This window comes from Kogia breviceps, chromosome 13 (genome assembly GCF_026419965.1).
Source record: "Kogia breviceps isolate mKogBre1 chromosome 13, mKogBre1 haplotype 1, whole genome shotgun sequence".
NCBI lineage: Eukaryota > Metazoa > Chordata > Mammalia > Artiodactyla > Physeteridae > Kogia > Kogia breviceps.
This window is the reverse complement of record NC_081322.1, coordinates 64118551-64145203: the sequence shown is the minus strand read 5'-3', so window position 1 is coordinate 64145203 and position 26653 is coordinate 64118551. Positions and strand designations below refer to the sequence as shown.

Below are 26653 nucleotides of genomic sequence, written 5' to 3'. Positions count from 1 at the left end.
TCCAATTAATTGTTCTTGTATATAAGTTGCTTTCTCTTTTAGTATGTCCAGAGTATTGAAATAACAAGGCCAACCACGTAGCCAAAGGTCACTCCAAGCCTGCAAGAGATGGGCCATCCCTGAGGGGAACATGTATAAGATCAAAGAAGAACAAAAGTTTTATTATCACTTGAGCCAGAAGTTAAGTGAAACCTAAATATTTCTATATTAAAGCTTGTTGTGCTTTCTTCAAGAATACCAGAAGTGTAATAAAGTCATAATTGTATTTATTATGAAAACTGAAAATGTATACATTTTAGTTAATGAGCATTAAATACCTGTAACAAGAGTTCTGTCAAAAAATAAAATAATTACTAAGACGTTTCTTTTTGTTTCACCTTATATTAATTGGTAATAATCCTGCCAATAACCAAAAGAAGTACCCTTAATAACTCTTTGGCTGAGTACTGATCTGCACCTACATGGGATTAAACTCCATAAGGAAAGAACCGCCAGAAATTAGTAGCCTACACAACAGAATGGGAATCAATCCACAGTCCTGCCAGCCAGAATGGAAAAACCTCCTAATAATGTGGGCTAGCAGGGGGAATTATCAGGAGAATCATATCTTAGTAGTAGAGTTTACTGAGTCCTAAAGTCTTCCTGAATCTGCTCTAACACAACTTAAAAGCACACCTGGAAGGGGTCAAACTGATCTCAAGTAACTACATGCCAGAAAAACATCCAATACTCTTTAAAGGAATACAAAAAATCTAGTACTCACGAAAGTAAACTTCATATGTATTAGTTTTCTGGGGCTGTCATATCAAATTACCACAAACATGGTGTGACTTAAAACAACAGAAATGTATTCTTTCACTGTCCTGGAGGGCAGAATTCTGAAATCAAGTTAAGCAAGTAGGAAGCAGAGGGAAGGAGGTGGGACCCAGATGCTTCCTTGGCTGCAGGCCAGCGCAGAGAAGTTCCCCAACAATTGTGGACCCAGCAGAAGCCGTGTTGGAGGAGAAAGTGCTCAAGTGTATGACTTATTCAGCATAGCTTGTTGAATGACTTGGGGTCATTATGAATATTGATTTTGGGATTGCATCACAGATAACATTGCAAGGAACATCTGCTGCCGAACAGTACAGTGGTTAATGTTCCCTCGGTACAATGGTTTCAAGAACCGCTGAGAATTCTAGAGAGACAACTGTAATAATGAAAAATCTCTCAGAAGATAATGCAAAAAGGAATTCCCCTAAATGTCTTATAACAACCTGGCAGACTCTGCTTAAACCAAGAAATAGTATCTGGCAAGCACTGCTATGAACACCGAAAACTATGTCAAAAAAATAAAAAGCTTGCCAGTGGCACTTCCACCATGAATGATTGTGCCCAAGCAACTCGGCAAGCTTTGAGAAAAGGAAGGAACTCTGTTTCAAATATGTGAATAGTGGTCAAATGTGACCAAGTGGATTTTGTGGAACATTTTATTTCCCAGACCTATCATTACCAAGATGGGCACATGGGCACATAAAACACATCTTTCTAAACTTATGTCTAAAAAGACAGATTACTGAAAGATTTCATAACTGCCCTGTCAGCTCAAGATCTGGATCATAGTACTGAGGACGTTCTGTCATACCCACGTGCCAGACCACCGTGTGCACAGAAGGGTACATTGTAGAAGATACTTCTCAAGAGAATGGTCAAAACAGATTTTCTGTGACAAAACCTACCAAAATAAGGGGAAAATAGAAACGGTATTAGTTCACAGCAAACCTCTGCATGGGACTGTGTCTTCCAACACTTGAGGAATAGAGCTCCCAAAGGAGCTTTACTTTATCCTAAAACAGCGAGGTGACAATGAAATCTAATTGGAGACGGGGAAGACGTGACTTATGCAAAATCCACTACCAAAATAAAACAGGCAGAGTTTACTGTGTATACTGTGATGCTCAGAAGAGAGTAATGGTCTTCAAAAGATGAGGACATTTTGACAAAAACACACACCGGAATACCAGCAGATTCTCATGAGCCGTGTGGATTTTGTCACGTGCCTTCAGTATGATGAGAGAATGGCCACAGCTCCACTGCCGCCAACCTGTGGGCTGTCAGCACGTGAAACACGCTGACTCCTCATTGTGAAGCTGTTTTGCGCCTAAATGTCAGTAATGGTGTGATGGTGACAAAGCAAGACTGCTTGGGGGGGGGGGGTGTAGTCTCCCTCCTAAGGATGGTAGTTGTGGAGTTTGGTGACAAGGACATTATTTCTACATCAGGAGATAGCATTATGAGAGTGTAGAACACAGTACTGTAAGCCCGGAAGGACCTAAGATGGATGCAAGTGAGGCGTTGCCCGTTTGCAATACCGTAAGAGGCTGGTAACACGTGATTCCCCTGACACCGTCAGGCTGTGAGGCTGTATGATGTATTGGTCTGACAGGTCTGCTGTAACAAATACCATAGACCGGGTGACTTAAACAACAGAAGTTTATTTGCTCACGGTTCTGGAGGCTGGAAGTCCAAGATCAAGTATCCAGCCAGGTTGGTTCCTTCTGAGGCCTCTCTTGCCGCCATGCAGACAGTCACCTTCTCGCTGTGCCCTCAAGCGGCCTTTTTCTCTGTGCACGTATGCTCCTGGTATCTCTTCCTCTTTTTATAGGAACACCAGGATGAAGAACAGTGAGAACAAATCCCCACGCAGGTTCTCGGACTGGGTTTCAGGTGTCGGGACAGGGGCGCAGTGGGGCCTGCAGGTGACCCAGGGGAGCTCATCTTCTCAGCACAGCCAGCTGCCCAAGTTCTGCTGTCCAAAAATGTGTCTTATCTTTCATGAGTGATTAGGATCTCCTGTCCCTCCTCCCTTCCTCTCTGCTGCTTCTTTCCCATGTTTGATCCTAGGTAGAGATGGCCTATAAATGTATTTCATTTAAAAAATGAAAAAAATGAAAGAAAAAAACACGAGTTTAAATCCTGATTCTACCACTTAGTAGTTTACTTTAAACAAGTTACTAGATTTCTCTGTGTATCAAATTTCTCATTTGTAAAATGGAAATAAGAATTTCTGCCTTCACAGGGTTGTCACAAAGGTTGAGTAAGATAACTCACATAAGCAACTAGCAAGGGACCCAGAACATGGCAGGTGCTCAGAACATTTTTATTGGCTTTCCTGTTCTGTGATAGTGCCATGCAGGAGAATACAGAAGAGGTTTGGAGAAGGAAGAATGCAGGGGAAAAGTTAAAAGTTCCACTTTTACATAAGTGACTTGGCATCAATATACTGAGAGTTATAAAAGATTTGTAAATTTTAAACAACATCCTGCATAGCATGTTGTAAACTAGGGACTGTGCTAAGCAGTGCAGTAAGAATTGTATTTTTCCCACTTAAATTAAATTATCGTTATTGCCTTTATATTGTATAGTGACAGCAGTTAATTCCAGATTTATCCATTAAAGTCTTCTGGTTAATGTGTTAATAAAGATTTTAAATTAATTTCAAGGCACCACAGAGAGTTTTGAGAACTGTTATGGAATTCCTTGCTTGCTTCCCATTGCCCGTATTCTTGAGTCTGAACCTTTCAGCGTGTGTGATCTGGCGCCTACTGACTCTTGAAGCCTCAGCTTCTCCCGCCTTCTATCTAGACTCTTACCTCTAATGCCAGGCTCCCACCATATTGAGCTATTTGGGGTTTCTCTTCCCTGGACTCTCACACATGGGGTGCAGTCTGCCTGAGACACACTTTCCATCTCTTCAGCTGGCTATTTCCTGATTATCCTTCATTCTTATGCAAAACCTAAGCAAGGTACCCCTTCTAGAAATTATCCTGTTTATCACTGTATGTTCAGTCCCTAACACAGTACCAGGTACATTAGGATTTCAGTAAATACTTGTTAAGTGAATAAATCAGTACTCAGCCTAAATGCAGAGGACTGCAATGATAATTTTCCATTATGTATGTAGTTGTATAACCTGTAAATTTTCAAATTCCATTTACATAGGAAAAAAAGTAGAAGTAGTTTATTCTTTAGTGTATGTATTATGTCCTACTTTATACAGTGCATCACGTCTAAAATGGGCTGAGGTCTGCTTCCTTCTTGTAACTGCTGTAAGGGATTTGTAGATTACTGTGCAGCCATTCATTTTGAATTTGGTTTTTCAAAAGAAAAAAATATATAGTGACTACTGTAACAAAACAGAGAAAGAGGATTCTCATAAAGGGTTTTTCCTCTTAAATTTGTATAAGCTTATAAAGGTATTTTTAAAGGTAGGGGAAGATTTAGATTATTCATATAAAACACCCCAATAATGGTATTTGTATAGAAATACATCTCAAAAAGAGACATTAACAATAAACCCAAGTGATCACAATGAAATTATGTAAACTGGTTGTTCCATTGAATTTTTCCTTTTTGTAAAAGTGTCGACGTTCTGAAGAATTTTTTTTTTTTCAGATGCGTCTGCTTAGCACAGGGAATGGGACCAAAGGTAGAATGAAACAATTCTAAGAAAGTGAATGATGTGTGAGCTTTTTTTTATTTGCCTCACAAGTAATTTACTTTTAAAAAAATTAACATCTGCTATTTTGAAGCTAATCTTAGTGTATTGAATGATCTTAACCATTTCTCAATCCCACAGTCTTTTTATCTTGCTTCTCCTGCTGCGTTCCCACCACCCCTGATCCCATTAGCAAACCTTGAGACAGCCTCAGACTCACCAAAGTACTGCTTTGGTTTCAGCTGCTCTTCTGCAAGAGGAAGTGAATGTTGGGGGTTTTCTCTGTGGTACAGTTGTGATAAAGCTGTGGTGGTCTTATCTCTCTCTTAGGTAGTGGCCCTTTATGACTACACAGCGAATCGATCAGATGAACTAACCATCCATCGCGGAGACATTATCCGAGTGTTTTTCAAAGATAATGAAGACTGGTGGTATGGCAGCAGAGGAAAGGGACAGGAAGGTTATTTTCCAGCTAATCATGTGGCTAGTGAAAGTAAGTTTTATGCTCCCTTCCTGGTTTACTAATATGGTATAACTGATAGTCCAAGATTTTATCATTTTCTACGCTTTAACTTGCTGTCTTGTTACTTTTGCATACACTTACCAATGGGTATTGCTCTTCATTCTCATGTTGCAAAAAAATAAAAGGGGAGGGGGGCATTAGTACATTCAAAAGCTATTACATTCTGAGATTGGAATATCTACTTCATGGACTTCCCATCCCAGGGGACCTGCCCATCTAACTACCACCCTTCCTCAGCCCCTTTTCCTGATGCTCACACACTGACGTCACCTCTCCTCTTGCCACAGAGACTCCTCAGTTGACAGGCACCTAAGAACCTCTAGCTCCCAACTCCCATTCTTTTTACCTTGTATCCCCAGGCCTAGCTGGTACCTGCTCAAAGAAAACTGCAGTAGATTGTTTCATTCTCAAGTAAATTAAGCCCTCATTTGTGAAAGGAAAAAGAAAGGACCTCGAGAAGAAATTCTAAATCTGAGTTTCTGAAAGCTGTAGATTTGCTTCCAGGCCTTGAGAGGAGAAAATAGAACTAACACAGAGAGTTTGAAAATTAGAGTTCAAAGACTGAAGAAAGGGGAGGAGTATAGCAGTGCTTCTTCAGAAGAACGCTTCCCATCAGCCGTTAACTTGGTGTGTGGTAGGAAAAGCACGATGCCCAGCAGTCAGGAGAACTGACTGCTAATCCTAGCTTGACCACTAATACTGATATGCCTCCGTTTCCTCCCATGGAACAAGGGAGCTGAGCTCCATCATCTCTAAGCTTTCTTCCAGAAACACTAAAATCTATAGTTCCGATTTTAAAATATAGTAGAGGCAGCCTTGAGAACATGCTACGTTTTGAATGTTTATTGTTCAGTCTTTTGTTTCTGCAAAGTAATTATTATAAGTAGTAGTTGGTTTTCAGGCTAGTCTGTGAAACCCCATTCAACCCAAACTGTGGTTGAACAGAAATACGATTGATTTCTAACCTAAGTTCTGAACTTTGAAGGGAAAAGAGATGAAGAAAAGGAGAAAGCATTTTTTCCATGAATCCTGGGTACTGGGCCAGGCCCATATAAAATTATTTCTCTTGGGCCACCTTCCAGGTCTGCACCCGGCCCTTCCCAAGGCTCCCTCCCCAAGAGCTCTAGATCTCACTGCAGATCCTTCCCCAGCTTATCTGCCGCTTTCAGCAGACTCCTCCCCTCCAAAGCGCTAAGTGTCTTGAAAATGACCCATTTCTTTCTCTCTCATAACAAAATTCTTAATTTCCTCTGTGCCAGGGTTTTATTCTCTGAGCAATAAATGACTAATAGCTCTTAAACTCTATCTGAGGTACAATTTTATGTTTAAAGGAGGATGCAGACTGGAGAGAAGTTAAGGCAGTGTGGAAGGAAGAAATTAGGGAACAGGTTAATTCCCAGTCATCTCCCGTAGACTCAGCAGTTCTCACTTCCAGCTCATCTCGGATACCCAGGCTACATCATCCCCTCCCAGTGACGGCTTCTCTGGGGCCAGCAGCCGGAGCTCTGCAGCGGTAGCTTCTGGTTTTAAATCAGGAGCTGCCTGCACAGTCTTAGTCCTTCTGGGGTATATCTGTCATTTTAACTAGATACTACAGTCTGTTGTTTCTTTCACAAGTGGAAACTTGACAGTGTAAAAAGATTGTATTATTTCCTGGCAAAATGGTGTTATGTGCTAACTTTAGAATCTCGTTAGTTTGCAGAAATTACCTCTTAGGCTTGCAAATATTGAGAGGCTATAGATGTTTGATCCACAGGAGATTAAAGATTCAATAAAATTCGGTTTTCTTCCATAAGAACCAAAGTGGGACTTCTGAGGCCTACTGCAGTGACCGTGGTTGGTGGCCGAGTACAGAAATCAATTCCGTGTCTCAGGCGGTAGCCATCCTTCAGTTGCCGTAACTCCTTACTGTACCCCAGAATAGTTGATGGTTTCTTTGGGCATCAGTCACTGCTTGTTGAAAAAGCTTTTGCAAAAGCCAGAACAAACAAAAATTTGTCAGAAAACCTGAGAATATGATCGAATTCTCAGTTCATCAGGGGTTCTTTTCCTCTCCTTTTAGCCTACTTTTTACCTGAATTTAACAAAAACTCAACCTTCCCAGTTTTAACATTAGAGAAAAAATGACTGTCAGCAGCATATTCCACTGAAAATAGTAGGAGAAATTGTCCTTTCTTTATCTGAAGCCAGATATGCAAAGCAAATGATCTAAGGGATTGTGTGTGTGTGTCTGTGTGTGTGTACATACTATACATACATACATAATCTCTATCAACTGTTCAGTTGAAAGCCATGTCCTTTAAGAGAATGACACAATAGAAGACATTGGTACCCTGTTATCACAAAGGACATTCCCTTTGTATCTTAAGACACTGGAAAGGAAAACTTGATCAATTTCCTTAACACATCTAACATTTCCAGTAAGAGATAGAGAAACCCAGTGATAAAATCCGCCCACACACAAAGCCCATTAATGTAGCTCATAATTTTAGAATTTCAATCAGGTGTATTTTATCACTTTGTCTCAATTCAGAGTTGCCCAAGTCTTTTAACCAAAACAGATTTCCTTTTTAGCCCTTTAAAATTCCCACATAACTTTTTAGATTCAACACCATGTGTAGATTAAGTAGATTATACAGATTATAATCTTATAAGAATCTTAGATCCAACACTGAGTAGATCCTGTGTCATATATAGTCCCAGCCCTGTGCTTACTTGTTTCATACCATCTTCACAAATTATCCTTTATCCACACCTCCGCCTGGCAAAATCCTCCCTCTTTTTCAGTCTGACACACCTACCACTTTTTCCGTTAAGCATTTGCTATCCCCACATCAGAACTTGTCTTTATTATCTCTCTTCAGAATAATATCAGTCTGTTTTATATTACAGTTAATTGTGAACATATCTGTCTCTGACCAGACTGTAAGCTCCTTGAGAGCAAAGACTGTCTTTGGTCATCTTCATATCTCCTCCAGCGGTACCTAGCTGATGACCCTGCATATAGCAGGTTCTTGGTAAATGTGTATTAAGATAAAATAGGCATCTTCATGACCACATACATAGTAAGTGAAAATGACACTTTCTGCATTTCTGAAGTCCTGCTGATCAAAACTCGCCAATCATAAGTTGTGTTCTTTGGATAAGGAATGTGTAAGACTACAAATCACCTTAACAATAAGTTCTGGGTAGCTTATTGTTACACCAAGGAAGTGTGAATATCAGTGTGTTTAGTTTCCTGTCTGCCCCCCATTGCTGTTTTGCCCCGTGGAACGGTACTCCTCGATTTGATTGCATGAATTCTTTGTTCAATTCCAGCACTCTATCGAGAACAGCCTCCAGAGGTAAAGGAGCGATCCCCTCCTTTAACCCCTAAGGAAAAAGCCAAAATGGAAAACGTTTTTTCAGCTCCACAAAAGGTAAATGTTTGCAAGACTACGTATTCCATGTACTTTGATTTTCACTCTCTCTGGATGAAGTATTACTTTATTTTTCATGTTTATATCCTTCATTTGTTTACATTATTATTTCTTCTGATATTGGCACCAACATTTTGAAATACATAAGGCAAATATTATTATAGCCATTTTCCAGATAAGGAAACTGAGGAGGCTCAGAGAGATTAAAATAAACCCCAAGTCACAGCCCAAGTGATGGGACGAGAACCCAAAGTAGAACTTGTGACTTTAAGTGTGACGCTATTTCCACTAACTGTGATACTGACACTGTCCTCAGCCCCACCTGAGGGGTCCACATTTATGCTAACAATGACTGGGGCTCATAGACTAAAGATGTCCTATCTTCCTGGATCATTCCTCTTACTCGCTAGGAATTTTAAATGCTTTCAGGTTAAAATAAATACGGATCTGTTATTAGCCAGAGAAATGTCATGTTTTTTCACCCTGTGCCATCAGCTCCCTCAAGGATATCAGGCAGAATTCTGATGTTGGTAGTGCTTTGGTAGAAAAGTTTATAAACACTGTACCACCATATCTATTACCTTATTTAACTTATTTTATTATGTGACATTAGCTCTTGCCTTAGACTGAATAACTTCAGTTCTTTTTGACTCCATGAACTAGCAGCATATATATATATATATATATATGTTTGTTTTTTTTTTTTAACAAATACCATGTCGTGATAGAGTTTTTTGACAGTTGAACCCGTCATGTATCATCCTGCCATTCATTCTGTATTTGTTGAGTGCTTACTTCCATGCTAAGCACACTATTAGTCCTCACTGAAACGAGACTGAATAGTCAATGCCCCTGCCCTTGAGGAGCCTACAGGCTGGTATGTGAGACTCCTACAAGCAGGTGATTCCAGCAGACTATGGTAGGAACTGTCATGAAGATCTGTGCATGATGCTTTGGACACACACAGGAAGAAACACTCTAAATCTTCCCTGGGGAGTCCAGGAAGAGTTTCCAGAGGAGGTCAGGCTTGAGCTGAGGCTTATAGGATGAAAAAGTATGTGTTAGGTAGAGGATCGTAGGAAAAAACATTCTAGCAAAGGGAATAACTTGAGTAAGGTGTGGTATAGGATGGTTGTGTTAGGGGAGCATGGGGTCTGATGGAAAGAAGGATAAGAGAAACACAGGAGCCAGGCCTAGCGTGCTCTGCTCAGATGCTTAGACTGTAGCCTTCAGAGAGAGGGGATCCCCGGAGAAGGTGACCCGGGGAGTGACATGTACAGATTTACAGGATGAAAATACCATTCTAGTGGTAGCACGGTGGTTGAGTTAGAGGTAGCTGAGACCTGGGGCAGGGAAGTTGGTTAGGAATCCATTGAAATAAAATGCAAAAGCCTGAACTAGCGCAGATGTGGAGGATAGGGGTCATAAGGTAAAACTGACAGGATTTTGTGATTGATTGGATGCGATTAGTGAAGTTGGAATCTAGGCTTGTGCTAAGGGCCCTGACTTTATTATACAACTGCATGGATATGGTACCACAGAAATAATAAAAGAGCAAGGAAGATTTGGGGAGATAGAGACAGGGAATGGTGGGAGTAGGATGTGATGAGTTGTTTTAGATGTCTTGATTTATTAGTGGTGTCTGTAGGGCTCGCAGGTAGAAATATTCACTAGAGGCCCAGAAATTCAGGATTGGAATTCGAGAGAACATAGGGCTTCAGAATAAAACGGGAGGAGTTAATGTATCCATTGTATTACATCAGGAAAGTTGAAGCTTGTAATGAAGGAGATAGCACAGGAGAGAGAGTTCTGAGAGGAGGCGGCCAAGGACAGAATCCCAATTGAACACTCACTGGTATTCAATATCTAAGGGACAGTCAGGTGAAGGGAAGAAGATTAAGAAAGAGTAATCAAAGGGGAAGGAAAGACGTGGCCTGGAAGCCAGGGGAAAATAGAGGTTCAAGGAGGGTACAGATGGGAGTGTCAGAAACAGGCAGTTAGTTAGGGTCTCAGCATGTGGTCATCAGGAGGATCCTGACACCTTTGCACTAGTGTCACGGATTCATACTAGTACGAGGAGGATCGAAGAGTAGAATGGGCCTCAGCAAGTGAACTCGTGGAGGTCATTCCCAGAGCCTCTTCACTTGAAGGAAAAAAAAAAAAAATGTCAAGCACTGGCTGGAGGGAGACCTGGTTCCAGGAATGACTTTTTAAATATTGGAATGACATAAAATGATACCCTAAGGAGTCAAAGCCAGTGGGACAGGTTCAGGTTAAAGGTAGATTAAGAAAGCACACATGGATCTTAGAGAAAACAGGAGGTTTTTATTGGGAAGACAGGTTGATAGATTAGTCTTGGCTTAGAGCAGTGGTTCTCCACTGAGGGTGATTTTTTTTTTTTTAAACATCTTTATTGGAGTATAACTGTTTTACAATAGTGTGTTAGTTTTTCCTTTACAAGAAAGTGAGTCAGTTATACATATACATATGTTCCCATATCTCTTCCCTCTTGCATCACCCTCTCTCCCACCCTCCCTATCCCACCCCTCTAGGGGGTCACAAAGCACAGAGGTGATCTCCCTGTGCTATGCGGCAGCTTCCCACTAGCTATCTAATTTACATTTGATAGTGTATATATGTCCCTGCCACTCTCTCACTTCGTCACAGCTTACCCTTCCCCCTCCCCATATCCTCAAGTCCATGCTCTAGTAAGTCTGTGTTTTATTCCCGTCCTACCACTAATCTCTTCATGACATTTTTTTTTTCCTTAGAGTCCATATATATGTGTTAGCATACGGTATTTCTTTTTCTCCTTCTGACTTACTTCACACTGTATGACAGACTCCAGGTCCATCCACCTCATTATAAATAACTCAGTTTCATTTCTTTTTATGGCTGAGTAATGTTCCATTGTATATATGTGCCACATCTTCTTTATCCATTCATCTGTTGATGAACACTTAGGTTGCTTCCATGTCCTGGCTATTGTAAATAGAGCTGCAATGTACATTTTGGTACATGACTCTTTTGAATTATGGTTTTCTCAGGGTATATGCCTAGTAGTGGGATTGCTGGGTCCTATGGTAGTTCTATTTGTAGTTTTTTAAGGAACCTCCATACTGTTCTCCATAGTGGCTATATCAATTTACATTCCCACCAGCAGTGCAAGAGTGTTCCCTTTTCTCCACACCCTCTCCAGCATTTATTGTTTCTAGAGTTTTTGATGATGGCCACTCTGACCGGTGTGAGATGATATCTCATTGTAGTTTTGATTTGCATTTCTCTAATGATTAATGATGTTGAGCATTCTTTCATGTGTTTGTTAGCAATCTGTATATCTTCTTTGGAGAAATGTCTATTTAGTTCTTCTGCCCATTTTTGGATTGGGTTGTTTGTTTTTTTGTTATTGAGCTGCATGAGTTGCTTATAAATTTTGGAGATTAATCCTTTGTCAGTTGCTTCATTTGCAAATATTTTCTCCCATTCTGAGGGTTGTCTTTTGTTCTTATTTATGGTATCCTTTGCTGTGCAAAAGCTTTTAAGTTTCATTAGGTCCCATTTGTTTATTTTTGTTTTGATTTCCATTTCTCTAGGAGATGGGTCAAAAAGGATCTTGCTGTGATTTATGTCGTAGAGTGTTCTGCCTGTTTTCCTCTAAGAGTTTGATAGTGTCTGGCCTTACATTTAGGTCTTTGACCCATTTTGAGTTTATTTTTGTGTATGGTGTTAGGGATTGTTCTAATTTCATACTTTTACATGTAGCTGTCCAGTTTTCCCAGCACCACTTATTGAAGAGGCTGTCTTTTCTCCACTGTATATCCTTCCCTCCTTTATCAAAGATAAGGTGACCATATGTGTGTGGGTTTATCTCTGGGCTTTCTATCCTGTTCCATTGATCTATATTTCTGTTTTTGTGCCAGTACCATACTGTCTTGATTACTGTAGCCTTGTAGTATAGTCTGAAGTCAGGGAGCCTGATTCCTCCAGCTCCATTTTTCGTTCTCAAGATTACTTTGGCTATTCGGGGTCTTTTGTGTTTCCATACAAATTGTGAAATTTTTTGTTCTAGTTCTGTAAAAAATGCCAGTGGTAATTTGATAGGGATAGCATTCAATCTGTAGATTGCTTTGGGTAGTAGAGTCATTTTCACAGTGTTGATTCTTCCAATCCAAGAACCTGGTATATTTCTCCATCTATTTGTATCATCTTTAATTTCTTTCATCAGTGTCTTATAGTTTTCTGCATACAAGTCTTTTGTCTCCTTAGGTAGGTTTATTCCTAAATATTTTATTCTTTTTGTTGCAATGGTAAATGGGAGTGTTTTCTTAATTTCACTCTCAGATTTTTCATCATTAGTGTATAAGAATGCCAGAGATTTCTGTGCATTAATTTTGTATCCTGCAACTTTACCAAATTCATTGATTAGCTCTAGTAGTTTTCTGGTAGCATCCTTAGGATTCTCTATGTATAGCATCATGTCATCTGCAAACAGTGACAGCTTTACTTCTTCTTTTCTGATTTGGATTCCTTTTATTTCTTTTTCTTCTCTGATTGCTGTGGCTAGAGCTTCCAAAACTATGTTGAATAAGAGTGGTGAGAGTGGACATCCTTGTCTTGTTCCTGATCTTAGTGGAAATGGTTTCAGTTTTTCACCATTGAGAACAATGCTAGCTGTGGGTTTGTCATATATGGCCTTTATTATGTTGAGGAAAGTTCCCTCTGTGCCTACTTTCTGCAGGGTTTTTATCATAAATGAGTGTTGAATTTTGTCAAAAGCTTTCTCTGCATCTATTGAGATGATCATATGGTTTTTCTCCTTCAGTTTGTTGATATGGTGTATCATGTTGATTGATTTGCGTATATTGAAGAATCCTTGCATTCTTGGAATAAACCCCACTTGATCATGGTGTATGATCCTTTTAATGTGCTGTTGGATTCTGTTTGCTAATATTTTGTTGAGGACTTTTGCATCTATGTTCATCAGTGATATTGGCCTGTAGTTTTCTTTCTTTGTGACATCTTTGTCTGGTTTTGGTATCAGGGTGATGGTGGCCTCATAGAATGAGTTTGGGAGTGTTCCTCCCTCTGCTATCTGTTGGAAGAGTTTGAGAAGGACAGGTGTTAGCTGTTCTCTAAATGTTTGATAGAGTTCGCCTGTGAAGCCATCTGGTCCTGGGCTTTTGTTTGCTGGAAGATTTTTCATCACAGTTTCAATTTCAGTGCTTGTGATTGGTCTGTTCATATTTTCTATTTCTTCCTGGTTCAGTCTCGGCAGGTTGTGCATTTCTAAGAATTTGTCCATTTCTTCCAGGTTGTCCATTTTATTGGCATACAGTTGCTTGTAGTAATCTCTAATAATCTTTTGTATTTCTGCAGTGTCAGTTGTTACATCTCCTTTTTCATTTCTAATTCTATTGATTTGAGTCTTCTCCCTTTTATTCTTGATGAGTCTGGCTAATGGTTTATCAATTTTATTTATCTTCTCAAAGAACCAGCTTTTAGTTTTATTGATCTTTGCTATTGTTTCCTTCATTTCTTTTTCATTTATTTCTGATCTGATCTTTATGATTTCTTTCCTTCTGCTAAATTTGGGGTTTTTTTGTTCTTCTTTCTCTAATTGCTTTAAGTGCAAAGTTAGGTTGTTTATTCGAGATGTTTCCTGTTTCTTAAGGTATGATTGTATTGCTATAAACTTCCCTCTTAGAACTGCTTTTGCTGTATCCCATAGGTTTTGGGTTGTCATGTCTCCATTGTCATTTGTTTCTAAGTATTTTTTGATTTCCTCTTTGATTTCTTCACTGATCACTTCATTATTAAGTAGTGTATTGTTTAGCCTCCATGTGTTTGTACTTTTTACAGAACTTTTCCTGTAATTGATATCTAGTCTCATAGCATTGTGGTCGGAGATACGATTTCAATTTTCTTAAATTTGCCAAGGCTAGATTGGTTACCCAATATATGATTGATCCTGGAGAATGTTCCATGAGCACTTGAGAAAAATGTGTATTCTGTTGTTTTTGGATGGAATGTCCTATAAATATCAATTAAGTCCATCTTGTGTAATGTATCATTTAAAGCTTGTGTTTCCTTATTTATTTTCATTTTGGATGATCTGTCCATTGGTGAAAGTGGGGTGTTAAAGTCCCCTACTATAATTGTGTTACTGTGGATTTCCCCTTTTAAGGCTGTTAGTATTTGCCTTATGTATTGAGGTGCTCCTATGTTGGGTGCATAAATATTTACAATTGTTATATCTTCTTTATGGATCGATCCCTTGATCATTATGTAGTGTCCTTCTTTGTCTCTTGTAATAGTTTTTATTTTAAAGTCTATTTTGTCTGATATGCGAATTGCTACTCCAGCTTTCTTCTGATTTCCATTTGCATGGAATATCTTTTTCCATCCCCTTACTTTCAGTCTGTATGTGTCCCTAGGTTTGAAGTGGGTCTCTTGTAGACAGCATATATATGGGTCTTGTTTTTGTATCCATTCAGCCAGTCTGTGTCTTTTGGTGGGAGCATTTAACCCATTTACATTTAAGGTAATTATCGATATGTATGTTCCTATTACCATTTACTTAATTGTTTCGGGTTGTTCTTGTAGGTCTTTTCCTTCTCTTGTGTTTCTTGCCTAGAGAAGTTCCTTTAGCATTTGTTGTAGAGCTGGTTTGGTGGTGCTGAACTCTCTCAGCTTTTGCTTGTCTGTAAAGGTTTTAATTTCTCCATCAAATCTGAATGAGATCCTTGCTGGGTAGAGTAATCTTGGTTGTAGGTTTTTTTCCTTCATCACTTTAAATATGTCCTGCCACTCCCTTCTGGCTTGTAGAGTTTCTGCTGAAAGATCAGATGTTAACCTTATGGGGATTCCCTTGTATGTTATTTGTTGTTTTTCCCTTGCTGCTTTTAATATGTTTTCTTTGTATTTAATTTTTGACAGTTTGATTATCATGTGTCTTGGCGTGTTTATCCTTGGGTTTATCCTGTATGGGACTCTCTGTGCTTCCTGGACTTGATTGACTATTTCCTTTCCTATATTAGGGAAGTTTTCAACCATAATCTCTTCAAATATTTTCTCAGTCCCTTTCTTTTTCTCTTTTTCTTCTGGGACCCCTATAATTCGAATGTTGGTGCATTTAATGTTGTCCCAGAGGTCTCTGAGACTGTCCCACTGAGGGTGATTTTGTCACACAGGAGACATTTGACAATGCCTGGAGATATTTTTGCAGATATCTGCAAGGAAGGGGGTACTACTGGCATCTAATGGGTAGAGGTCACAGATGTTGCTAAACATCCTAGAATGCCCAGGACAGCCCCCTCAGCGAAGGACTGGATTGTCTGGCTGTGTTGAGCATAGAGCATCACACACACACACCCCACCGAGACAGGTAAATGTGGAAGAGGATGCAGGTAAGTTGATAGCGTGGAAGTCTCAAAATTGAGGATATCTTCATGTTCTCCAAAACTGAAAGGAAGGTCCACTTCAAATGTGAGGGTCATAGGAGTGAGATAGGAAGAAGTGTAGTGACTGTTAGAATACCTGTAAGGACAGCAGGAGCAGGGGCTCATGGGGGACATATAAGGAGATTCCTGAGTAGTTCTGGGAGCTGCTATTTGGATGTCATAAAAATCCAAGTGACGTCATTCTGGATTGAATGTGCAGTTGGGTTTTTCCTCATTAACGCTTAGCATCTCGGGCCCAGCAGTGGAGAAGGCAGATTTAGTTGGATGCATAACTGGAGCTGTTGTGGGGGTGTGATGGGGAAGAAGAGGATAAGAGGCTCAGTAGCACTGGTCAGACAAGTCACTGGAGTGACACACCATGGAGGGTCACCCGGACCAGAAAGGACGTGCCATCGGGAGAAGACCGACAGACTTAGAAAGCAGGGTTCTCTGCACGCTTGCAGCAAGCCACCCACGCCCCAGTGGCAGCAGGAAAGTGTCAAACAGGAAAGCAGTTAACAAACTGGAGCTACGGCCTGTAAAGCCAGATAAAGCTAGTCGGGCTTGAGCTCCTTAAGTCATACCATTAACTTAAACCTAATTTTTTGGAGAAGAGGAGCCATGATTACCTTCCCATCTATAGAGGAGATACCGATGTACTATGCAGATCAAGAAGGCAGGAACTCATTAAAGGACTTTGTAAGCCAACTTTTCACGACGGTGTGAACTGCTGCAGTGGGGGCTCGCCTGTAATTCCAGGTTTTTCTCCCACTAGCTGAAAATAAAGTGGTTTATTTGCTTTGTTCCAAAAAAAAAAAAATCCTGTAAAGCCAGAAATTCTTTTGCTTATTTAATATTATGGATCAGATGTCAAGCAGCCCAAAGTTATGGTAAATCCACAGAGTTGTGTATAAGAGCTGGAGTGAAATCAAAGGACGTGTTATTAGAATTGAGCTGGTCAAGGAATTAGGACCCAGAGTATCGGGCAGGTTGTTCTCTTGGACATTAAAATTCAAGGATGGTTTGCAGGAGTTGGGATGAAGAGGACACAGGTGAACCAGGAGCTGAAGTTCTTAATTCTTGTGTTAGAGCAGGTGTCTCAACCTTGGCTTCACATTGAAGTCACCTGAAAATTTTTTTTAAATAAATAAATAAATGCCTGTCTCCACACCCACAAATTGATTTAAGTGGGTTGGAATGGGACCTTGGCATGGGTAGATTGCAAAAGCTTTCCAGGTGATTGTAATGTACAGCCAGCATTGAGAACCATTGTGTTAGAGTGACCACAGGTCCAAAGGGAACAGCTGCAAAGATAAATAGAGAGGGTGTTATAGCCAATGTCGAGGCACCCAAGGAGGAGCACTCTTAAAGTATAATGGCCTAAAATCAGCAGCGGAGAGCTAAGAGGAGGCCAGTGTTAATTCCAGCCCCCATGGTTCACGGTTGGGTTATGTGTGAATGAACAGCTTATGCTGCAAAGAACTGAAACAAAAACAATTCTTGGTAAAACTCCAGTTTCAAATCCAGCAAGAATTTATGGTGATGGTTGCCTATAACAGTATGGGACTACAAGGGATACAGTTGAAAGGACTGGCATGAAATTTGGCTGTGGGCAAATGTCGCATGTGTATTCGTATCCATTGTTTGGAATTCACCAGATTTAAGAATTTAGGAAGATGCTAATATAAATTTAACCTAAAGACATACAATGCAATGAAAGCGTTTATAACATCGGCATAGAGTCATTGTGACAGCTAACAAGACTTGTAGTCTATGTCAGGAACTGTGTGAGATGCTATGAAAGACACAACCTTTACTTGTAGTGGCTTCCTGGCTTACTGGTATTCCCAACTGTGCATCCTGCTGACCTTTGAAATTAGGGTTACCTACCCCCCACCTTTGTATGTTCCTGTCTAACAGCCTTGAGCTCATTCTGCCTCAGCCAGAGGAGATATAAGGAACTCTCTCCGTGTCTTTCTAGCTGCCTCTTCCTGACACGCCTGTGTTCCTATGGATGGAAACCTCTTACCTGCTTCTAAGACTCCCCAGTTCTCACTGCCTGTGACACTGCTCTACTTAGCAGAACTCACTGCATCATAGTCTTAGTTTAGAGTGTGATCGATTTTTAAATTCTCTGTGCCTTTTCTTCTCACAGACTGATCTCAATGCTTGAAATAGACCTTTATATTCATATCCCAACAGACAATTCTTCAGATATCCAACTTGACCCTTGAGGTCTGCTTCAGGCTATCCTACTACTGCCCAAACCCTAATTCTAATAGATCTCAAAGAACTTGTAGATATGGCAAGTAAAACATTTAAAAACATAAAATAGGTAAAGCAAGGAAGTTGCAGAGGATAAGAATACATTTAGGGAAGGAAATAGAAAAGTCCTCATGGAGAAGATGGAGCTCGAATAAGGCTTTAAGTTTTAAGATGCAAGGATTTCTTTTGTTGAAGAACATGATTTGATCTGCTTTATCTGAATCCATGTGTTAAAATAGAATCTTACATATATGTATTTATCTTTACATGTGGAGTGTACCACATGTCTATAGTTAGACAGTGTTTTACTTCCCTGTGGGAGAAAGTGTAAAGAATGACCTACACATATGTGACAAGTCCCTGGGAAATGTTAATGTCATCCCAGGTAACCAAAATGCCTTGGGTACATTCTGAGTCATGACACAAACAGCCAGCCCTTCAGAAATGTGTAACTGGGCTTCCTTAGCACCTGGCATAATTGTATTTCTTCAGTTTAGTTTCTCTATCAGAATATGTTATGGTTTGATTTTTATCAAGATTCTGCCTTATAAACCTACCACAAATTCTATCAGATGTTTAATTTCATGTGCAAGTTTTATTTTTATTATCATATATAAGGTTTTTTTAAAAAAAAAAAAAAAGGCATGAAAGGTGATCTGTGATAAGTGACTAGAATTGGGGCATGAGAGGGGTGGGTCCTGAGTTCGTAGAATTATAGAATTGATGACATGGAAGGAACCTTAGAGATCAACCCTGGTGATTCTAGTCAACTCCTTCACTTTGTAGATGAGGAAATCAAGGTAGATCCAGGAAGGTTATAAGGGGTTTGTTCAGAATGACCCTCCTGGTTGGAGCTCGGCCTCCATGGCTCTCAGGCCGGTGCCCTTTTTCCTCTACCACCTAGTCAGCAACACAGGTAGACAGCTGTTACCTGCACAGCCAGCCACGTTTTGCTTTTTTACGTCCCTGTTTTATGTTTGTTTCATTGTACCCTTTCTTCATGTGGAAGTCTTCAGAATTCTATTGTCTACACTTCGTAAGGAAAAAAGGAAAGAAACCTCCTCAGTAGTTTTTTTTCTTTTTAAAATTATTTCTATTCAAACTATAGAAGAAGAAGTAAAATTATACCTTTTGGCAGCTGCTGAATCTTCTAAGTCCTTCCAAGTGGAACACACCTGTTCTGTTGCTAAATGTACCAGGTACCTTCTAACATTTCGTCTGGGTCATTGAAGTGTTAGCAGGAGATGCCAGCATTTGGCTTCTCCACTGCAAGAGGAGGGGACGGGCCTGTTCGTTACTCTCCACAATTGGCTAGAGAATCCCCAGACAAATTAACCTGTGCCACAGGGGTATAGGAGAACGTTTTCCTCAAGCTCATTCCAGAACATTTTTATCACAGTGTGCTGTAAATTTGCATCTCATAAAAGGAGGAATATTGCTGCTATCAGGGAGGAAAGAAACTCAGAAGGTTTGGGAAAAAAGAAGTGCTGACAGTCTTAGTTTATTTCTGTTTGTATCATGGACCATTTCTTTTTTAGGATCTTTATTTTTAATAGCCTAAGCATTAATCTATAGCATTCATTTATTCGAGGAGGAAAATTGACGTTAAAGTGCCTTGTATAGGGCTTCCCTGGTGGCGAAGTGGTTGAGAGTCTGCCTGCTAATGCAGGGGACACGGGTTGAAGCCCTGGTCTGGGAGGATCCCACATGCCACGGAGCAACTAGGCCCGGGAGCCACAACTACTGAGCCTGCGCGTCTGGAGCCTGTGCTCCGCAACGAGAGAGGCCACGATAGTGAGAGGCCCGCGCACCATGAGGAAGAGTGGCCCCCGCTTGCCACAACTAGAGAAAGCCCTTGCACAGAAACGGAGACACAACACAGCAAAAATAAATAAGTTAATTAATTTTTAAAAAAAGTTCCTTGTATAAAAATTTTAATTAATTTGAGGATTTACACTATTAAAGTAATATACTTTTTTTTTCCTTCATTGGGGTATAATTGCTTTACAATGGTTTGTTAGTTGCTGCTTTGTAACAAAGTGAATCAGCTATACATTTACATATATCCCCATATCTCCTCCCTCTTGCGTCTCCCTCCCACCTTCCCTATCCCACCCCTCTAGGTGGTCACAAAGCACCGAGCTGATCTCCCTGTGCTATGCGGCTGCTTCCCACTATCTATCTGTTTTACATTTGGTAGTGTATGTATGTCCATGCCACTCTCTCACTTCGTCCCAGCTTACCCTACCCCCTCCCCGTATCCTCAAGTCCATTCTCTAGTAGGTCTGCATATTTAGTCCCATCTTGCCCCTAGGTTCTTCTGACCATTTTTTTTTTTAGAGTCCATATATATGTGTTAGCATACGGTATTTGTTTTTCTCTTTCTGACTTACTTCACTCTGTATGACAGTCTCTAGGTCCATCCACCTCACTACAAATCACTCAATTTCATCTTTTTATGACTGAGTAATATTCCATTGTATATATGTGCCACATCTTCTTTATCCATTCATCTGTCATTGGACACTTAGGTTGCTTCCATGTCCTGGCTATTGTAAATAGAGCTGCAATGGACATTGTGTTGCATGTCTCATTTTGAATTATGGTTTTCTCAGGGTATATGCCCAGGAGTGGGATTGCTGGGTTATATGGTAGTTCTATTTTTAGTTTTTTAAGGAACCTCCATACTGTTCTCCATAGTGGCTGTATCAGTTTACATTCCCCCCAACAGTGCAAGAGGGTTCCCTTTTCACCACACCCTCTCCAGCATTTAGTGTTTGTAGATTTTTTGATGAGGGCCATTCTGACTGGTGTGAGGTGATACCTCATTGTAGTTTTGACTTGCATTTCTCTAATGATTAGTGATGTTGAGCATTCTTTCATGTGTTTGTTAGCAATCTGTATATCTTCTTTGGAGAAATGTCTGTTTAGGTCTTCTGCCCATTTTTGGATTGGGTTGTTTGTTTTTTTGATATTGAGCTGCATGAGCTGCTTGTAAATTTTGAAGATTAATTCTTTGTCAGTGGCTTCATTTGCAAGTATTTTCTCCCATTCTGAGGGTTGTCTTTTCATCTTGTTTATGGTGTCCTTTGCTGTGCAAAAGCTTTTAAGTTTCATTAGGTCCCATTTGTTTATTTTTATTTCCATTTCTCTAGGTAAAAGTAATATACTTTTATACTACTTTTATATATTATACTTTTTTATATTTTATATACTTTTATATTACTTTTATATATTTTAAAACTCATAGTGTTAAGAATCCAAACAATAAAGAATAGTGTAAATGAAAAATAAAACTCCTCTGTCCTGCTAATATTCTTGTTTACTCTGTTTCCTGTATATCCTGTTAAAAGTGTTGTCTACATATGTATACATACATGTCTATTCATGTCAGTTCTTTGTTTTGATGAAACTATGATCATAGTTAATATTTTTATTTCACCAATATATCTTGGACATCTTTTTTTTATCTTTTGAAGTATAGTTGACATACCATATTAGTTTCAGGTGTGCAACATAGTGATTCAGCATTTAAATACATTATGATCACCACAGTAAATCTAACAACGATCTGTCACTGTACAAAATTATTACAGTGTTATTGGCTGTATTTCTTATGCTGTATATTACATCCCTGTAACTTATTTATTTCATAACTGGAAGTTTGTACCTCTTAATCCCCTTCACCTATTTCGCCCAATCCCTCATTCCCCTCCCCACTGGCAATCACCAGTTTGTTCTCTGTATCTATGAGTCTGTTTTTGGTTCGTTTTGTTTGTTCTTTTGTTTTTTAGATTCCACATGTAAGTGAAATCATAGGATATTTCTCTTTCTCTGTCTGACTTATTTCATGTAGCATAATACCCTCTAGATCCATCCATGTTTTCACAAATGGCAACATTTTCTTTTTATGGCTGGGTAATAGTCCATTGTATATATTCCACATCATCTTTAACCATTCATCTATTAATGGACACTTAGCTTGCTTCATATCTTAGCTATTGTAAATAATGCTGCAGTGAACATAGGGGTGCATGTTCTTTTCAAATTTGTGTTTTCTTCGGGTAAATACCCCAAAGTGGAATTGCTGCATTATATGGTAGCTCTATTTTTAATTTTTTAAGGAACCTCCATACTGGTTTTCCACAGTGGCTGTACAAATTTACATTCCCACCAACAGTGCATAAAGGTTCCCTTTTCTCCACATCCTTGCCAATGCTTGTTATTTTTGGTCTTTTTGAGGATAGCCATTCTGACAGGTGTGAGGTGATAGCTCATTATGATTTTGATTTGCATTTTCCTGATGATTACTGATGTTGAGTATCTTTTCATGTACCTGTTGGCCATCTGTATGTTTTCTTTGGAAATATGTCTGTTCAGATCCTCTGCCCATTTTTCAGTTGGATTGTTTGTTAGATATTAAGTTGCATACATTATTTTGAATATTAACCCCTATCAGATATATCACTTGCAAATTACCTACTCCCTTTCAGTCGGTTGCCTTTTCATTTTGTTAATGGTTTCCTTCACTGTGCAAAAGCTTTTTAGTGAGATGTAGTACCACTTGTTACTTATTGTTTTTGTTGCCTGAGAAGACAGATCCAAAAAATATTGCTAAGACCCATGTCAAAGTGTTTACTGCCTATGTTCTCTTCCAGGCGTTTTATGGTTTCAAGGCTTACCTTTAAGTCTTTAATTCATTATGAGTTTATTTTTGTATATGTTGGATATCTGTTCTTATTAGCACAGACAATTCTGTTCTTTTCATAGTTTCAAGGTACTGAAATGCCCTGTTGTCTTTTTCTTAATACCTAAAATGCCCAGGTTTTTTAAAAATTTCTGAAAATGCTTGGTTTTCTTCTTTTTTTAATTTCTAAAAATTGAAACCCATGGTAGAAGAGTACTTTCTACCTTCAATAAATTTTTCAGTGTTAACACAACCAATTATGTTTTTGTATAAATGCCAGGCGTATAGTAATAATTACACACAAGAATGTTAGATTATTTCTGTGAATGTGAAGAAATTAACTGTGATGTTTTATTTATGTCTTTCTCTAAAAACTCATTAAATGAATAATAGTTATTAGTTTTTCTATTCCAAGATAATTATTAAAATATCCATTATAGCTCATCTCTTCATTTGAGAAGAGTGTTATAGTTATTTTCAGTATTTTGCTTAGCATATAAAGTCAGTAAGAGCAGGCTGGGTTAATCAAAAGAGCTGGCTTCCTAACTGAACTGCATACTCCAGTTGTATTCAGAAACAGCTGTTTTCTTGTCTAGTCCAAAACAAGAACAGAGAACCCCAAAGCATCAGATAACTCCATTGTAGTTCCTCTTCCAGCCAAACACATGCACACAAAATTTTACATTGATAATTCTGTCAACCTATCAGGAAGACTGTAGGCAATGAATAAGTTGCCTTCAGTGTGCATGTGTCTGCCTTATTCTAAAAAATATCTAATTTTTATTTACCCTCTTCATCCCAAAAGTAGACAGTTTATTGAAGCCTGGATTAATTGTGCTATATATCATTATTTTCAAAAATCACTTCTTATAGCAAAAAATTTTTCCCATTTACTTCTCCATGTACCAGGAGTGCCTCTGAATTATTCCTAACCATAGGAATTATATGATTTTATTACTGTGTTAAAGTCCAACAGCAAATTTATAATAGACAGTGGTAGCAGATTTTCCAACTACCTAAAAGTACCCACTAGATGCCAGAAGCACTAACGCTCTCCAGTTCTGACAATCAAAAACGTCTTCCAGACATTGCCAAATTTCCCCTGGGGGTCAAAAGGACCCCACCCACACCCCACAGTTGAGAACTACTGCTCTATTTTAATAGAAATATATATAATATATAATATTTTATACCCATATGAATATGTGTGTTTTTCCTTAAATTACAATTCTTCTTACTTTAAGATCTTGTTAAGGAAACTTTGCTTTCATTTTCCCATTACGTGCACATATATAAGTAGTGGTGTTGGAGTTAAAGACTATCCTGCTTAAAAACAACAGCTTCGGGCTTCCCTGGTGGTGCAGTGGTTGAGAGTCCGCCTGCCGATGCGGGGGACACGGGTTCGTGCCCCGGTCCGGGACGATCCCACATGCCGTGGAGTGGCTGGGCCCGTGAGCCATGGCCGCTGAGCCTGCACGTCCGGAGCTCTGCAACGGGAGAGGCCACAACAGTAAGAGGCCTGTGTACCACAAAAAAAAAAGAAAAAAAAAAAAAAAAAAAAACAGCTTCATGTAAAGATGTATCCAGCTGTGTGAGGCTCAATGTGATGAATATGGTTAAAATGTCTCTTAATCAGATTTAGATATCTCCTGACTACCATTTATTTCCTTTGCTTAAGAAACTTAGCTGTTTGCTAATCTTCACATAGACCATGGAAAATTAACGGTATGCTAATGTTATTATTATTATTACTTAGCAATCCCAATAATGTGGTCATAATGGTCCCTGATTTTAACATGGTTCTCCTTCAGTTGACATAAAAAAGGAAGAATCTTTTTTTATTTGAATGTCTCTTTTATCCTCATAAACCATGTGCACAGTGCAAGATCTCTGAACATACTGGAACAGGTTTGTTTTTATCACTCTTTTACTAAACTGTTTTGTATTTGATGAGTCTTTTCTTTCTTCTACCCCTATTTCTGCTTCCCTGTTACTGTGAGTGTGTTTAAGCAGCAGCCTCTTACCCACTGCTGTATCTCACACAAAGGAGAAAGTTTGATCGACCTCCAAAGGTTGGCGTCTGCCTTGTGAGAAAATATTTTGACCATGCCTGCCTGCTTTCAGAGTCACTGACTGGAAAAGCAATATCGATCCCAAGATCATAGGAGAAAACATGCCTGGGCCAAGACCATGAAGGCTGCATACTGCCCTGTCCTTAAACTCACTGGCAGGCATAGGTCTAAATTACATTTCAAACTGTATTTTTCCATATGAACAATCTTAGTATATGGGTCACATTTTTTTTTGGTTGATTTAGTTTGATTTGGTTTTTTATTGTAGACATAAAACATGGAAGACTGTATGACTTAAACTAGTCATGAAAGTAATTATTTGCCCAAATATCTAACTTATGAAATAAAATTTCATGTTTTATTGTATTTTGTTTGCTTTTCTTTTTTTTTTCCTTCATTGGGGTATAATTGCTTTACAATGGTTTGTTAGTTGCTGCTTTGTAACAAAGTGAATCAGTTATACATTTACATATATCCCCATATCTCCTCCCTCTTGCGTCTCCCTCCCACCTTCCCTATCCCACCCCTCTAGGTGGTCACAAAGCACAGAGGTGATCTCCCTGTGCTATGCGGCTGCTTCCCACTATCTGTTTTACATTTGGTAGTGTATGTATGTCCATGCCACTCTCTCACTTTGTCCCAGCTTACCCTTCCCCCTCCCTGTATACTCAAGTCCATTCTCTAGTGGGTCTGCATCTTTATTCTCGTCTTGCTCCTAGGTTCTTCATGATTATTTTTTTTTTTTTAGAATCCATATATATGTGTTAGCATTTTCTTTTCCTGACTTACTTCACTCTGAATGACAGTCTCTAGGTCCATCCACCTCACTACAAATAACTCAGTTTCTTTCCTTTTTATGGCTGAGTAATATTCCATTGTATATATATATGCCACATCTTCTTTATCCATTCATCTGTTGATGGACACTTAGGTTGCTTCCATGTCCTGGCTATTGTAAATAGAACTTCGGTGAACATTTTGGTACATGACTCTTTTTGAATTATAGTTTTCTCAGGGTATATGCCCAGTAGTGGGATTGTGGTGTCGTATAGTAGTTCTATTTTTAGTTTTTTAAGGAACCTCCATACTGTTCTCCATATTGGCTGTATCAATTTACATTCCCAGCCACAGTGCAAGAGGGTTCCCTTTTCTCCATACCTTCTCCAGCATTTAGTGTTGGTAGATTTTTTGATGATGGCCATTCTGACTGGTGTGAGATGGTACCTCATTGTAGTTTTGATTTGCATTTCTCTAATGATTAATAATGTTGAGCATTCTTTCATGGGTTTGCTGGCAATCAGCATATCTTCTTTGGAGAAATGTCTATTTAGGTCTTCTGCCCATTTTTGGATTGGGTTGTTTGTTTTTTTGATATTGAGCTGCGTGAGCTGCTTGTAAATTTTGAAGATTAATCCTTTCTCTGTTGCTTCATTTGCACATATTTTCTCCCATTCTGAGGATTGTCTTTTCATATTGTGTATGGTGTCCTTTGCTGTGCAAAAGCTTTTAAGTTTCATTAGGTCCCATTTGTTTATTTTTGTTTTTATTTCCATTTCTCTAGGAGGTGGGTCAAAAAGGATCTTGCTGTGATTTATGTCATAGAGTGTTCTGCCTATGTTTTCCTCTAAGAGTTTGATGGTGTCCGGCCTTACATTTAGGTCTTTAATCCATTTTGAGTTTATTTTTGTGTATGGTGTTAGGGAGTGTTCTAATTTCATTCTTTTAAATGTAGCTGTCCAGTTTTCCCAGCATGACTGATTGAAGAGGCTGT

General features: G+C 39.2%; 1 protein-coding gene across 19 annotated transcripts in view; it reads left to right on the top strand.

Annotated features, from left to right (window-relative positions):
• AHI1 (Abelson helper integration site 1) overlaps positions 1 to 26653 on the top strand; it is a 320407-nt gene that overhangs the window by 147790 nt on the left and 145964 nt on the right. For all 19 annotated transcript variants that reach the window (XR_010836054.1, XR_010836052.1, XR_010836050.1 and 16 more), the window contains 2 exons: positions 4808 to 4970; positions 8319 to 8419. Coding sequence is in view for 8 of the 19 variants with exons in the window: in XM_067010849.1 (XP_066866950.1) it covers positions 4808 to 4970; positions 8319 to 8419 (264 nt within the window). In the remaining 11 variants the exon portion in view is untranslated. The remainder of the gene's footprint in view (positions 1 to 4807; positions 4971 to 8318; positions 8420 to 26653) is intronic.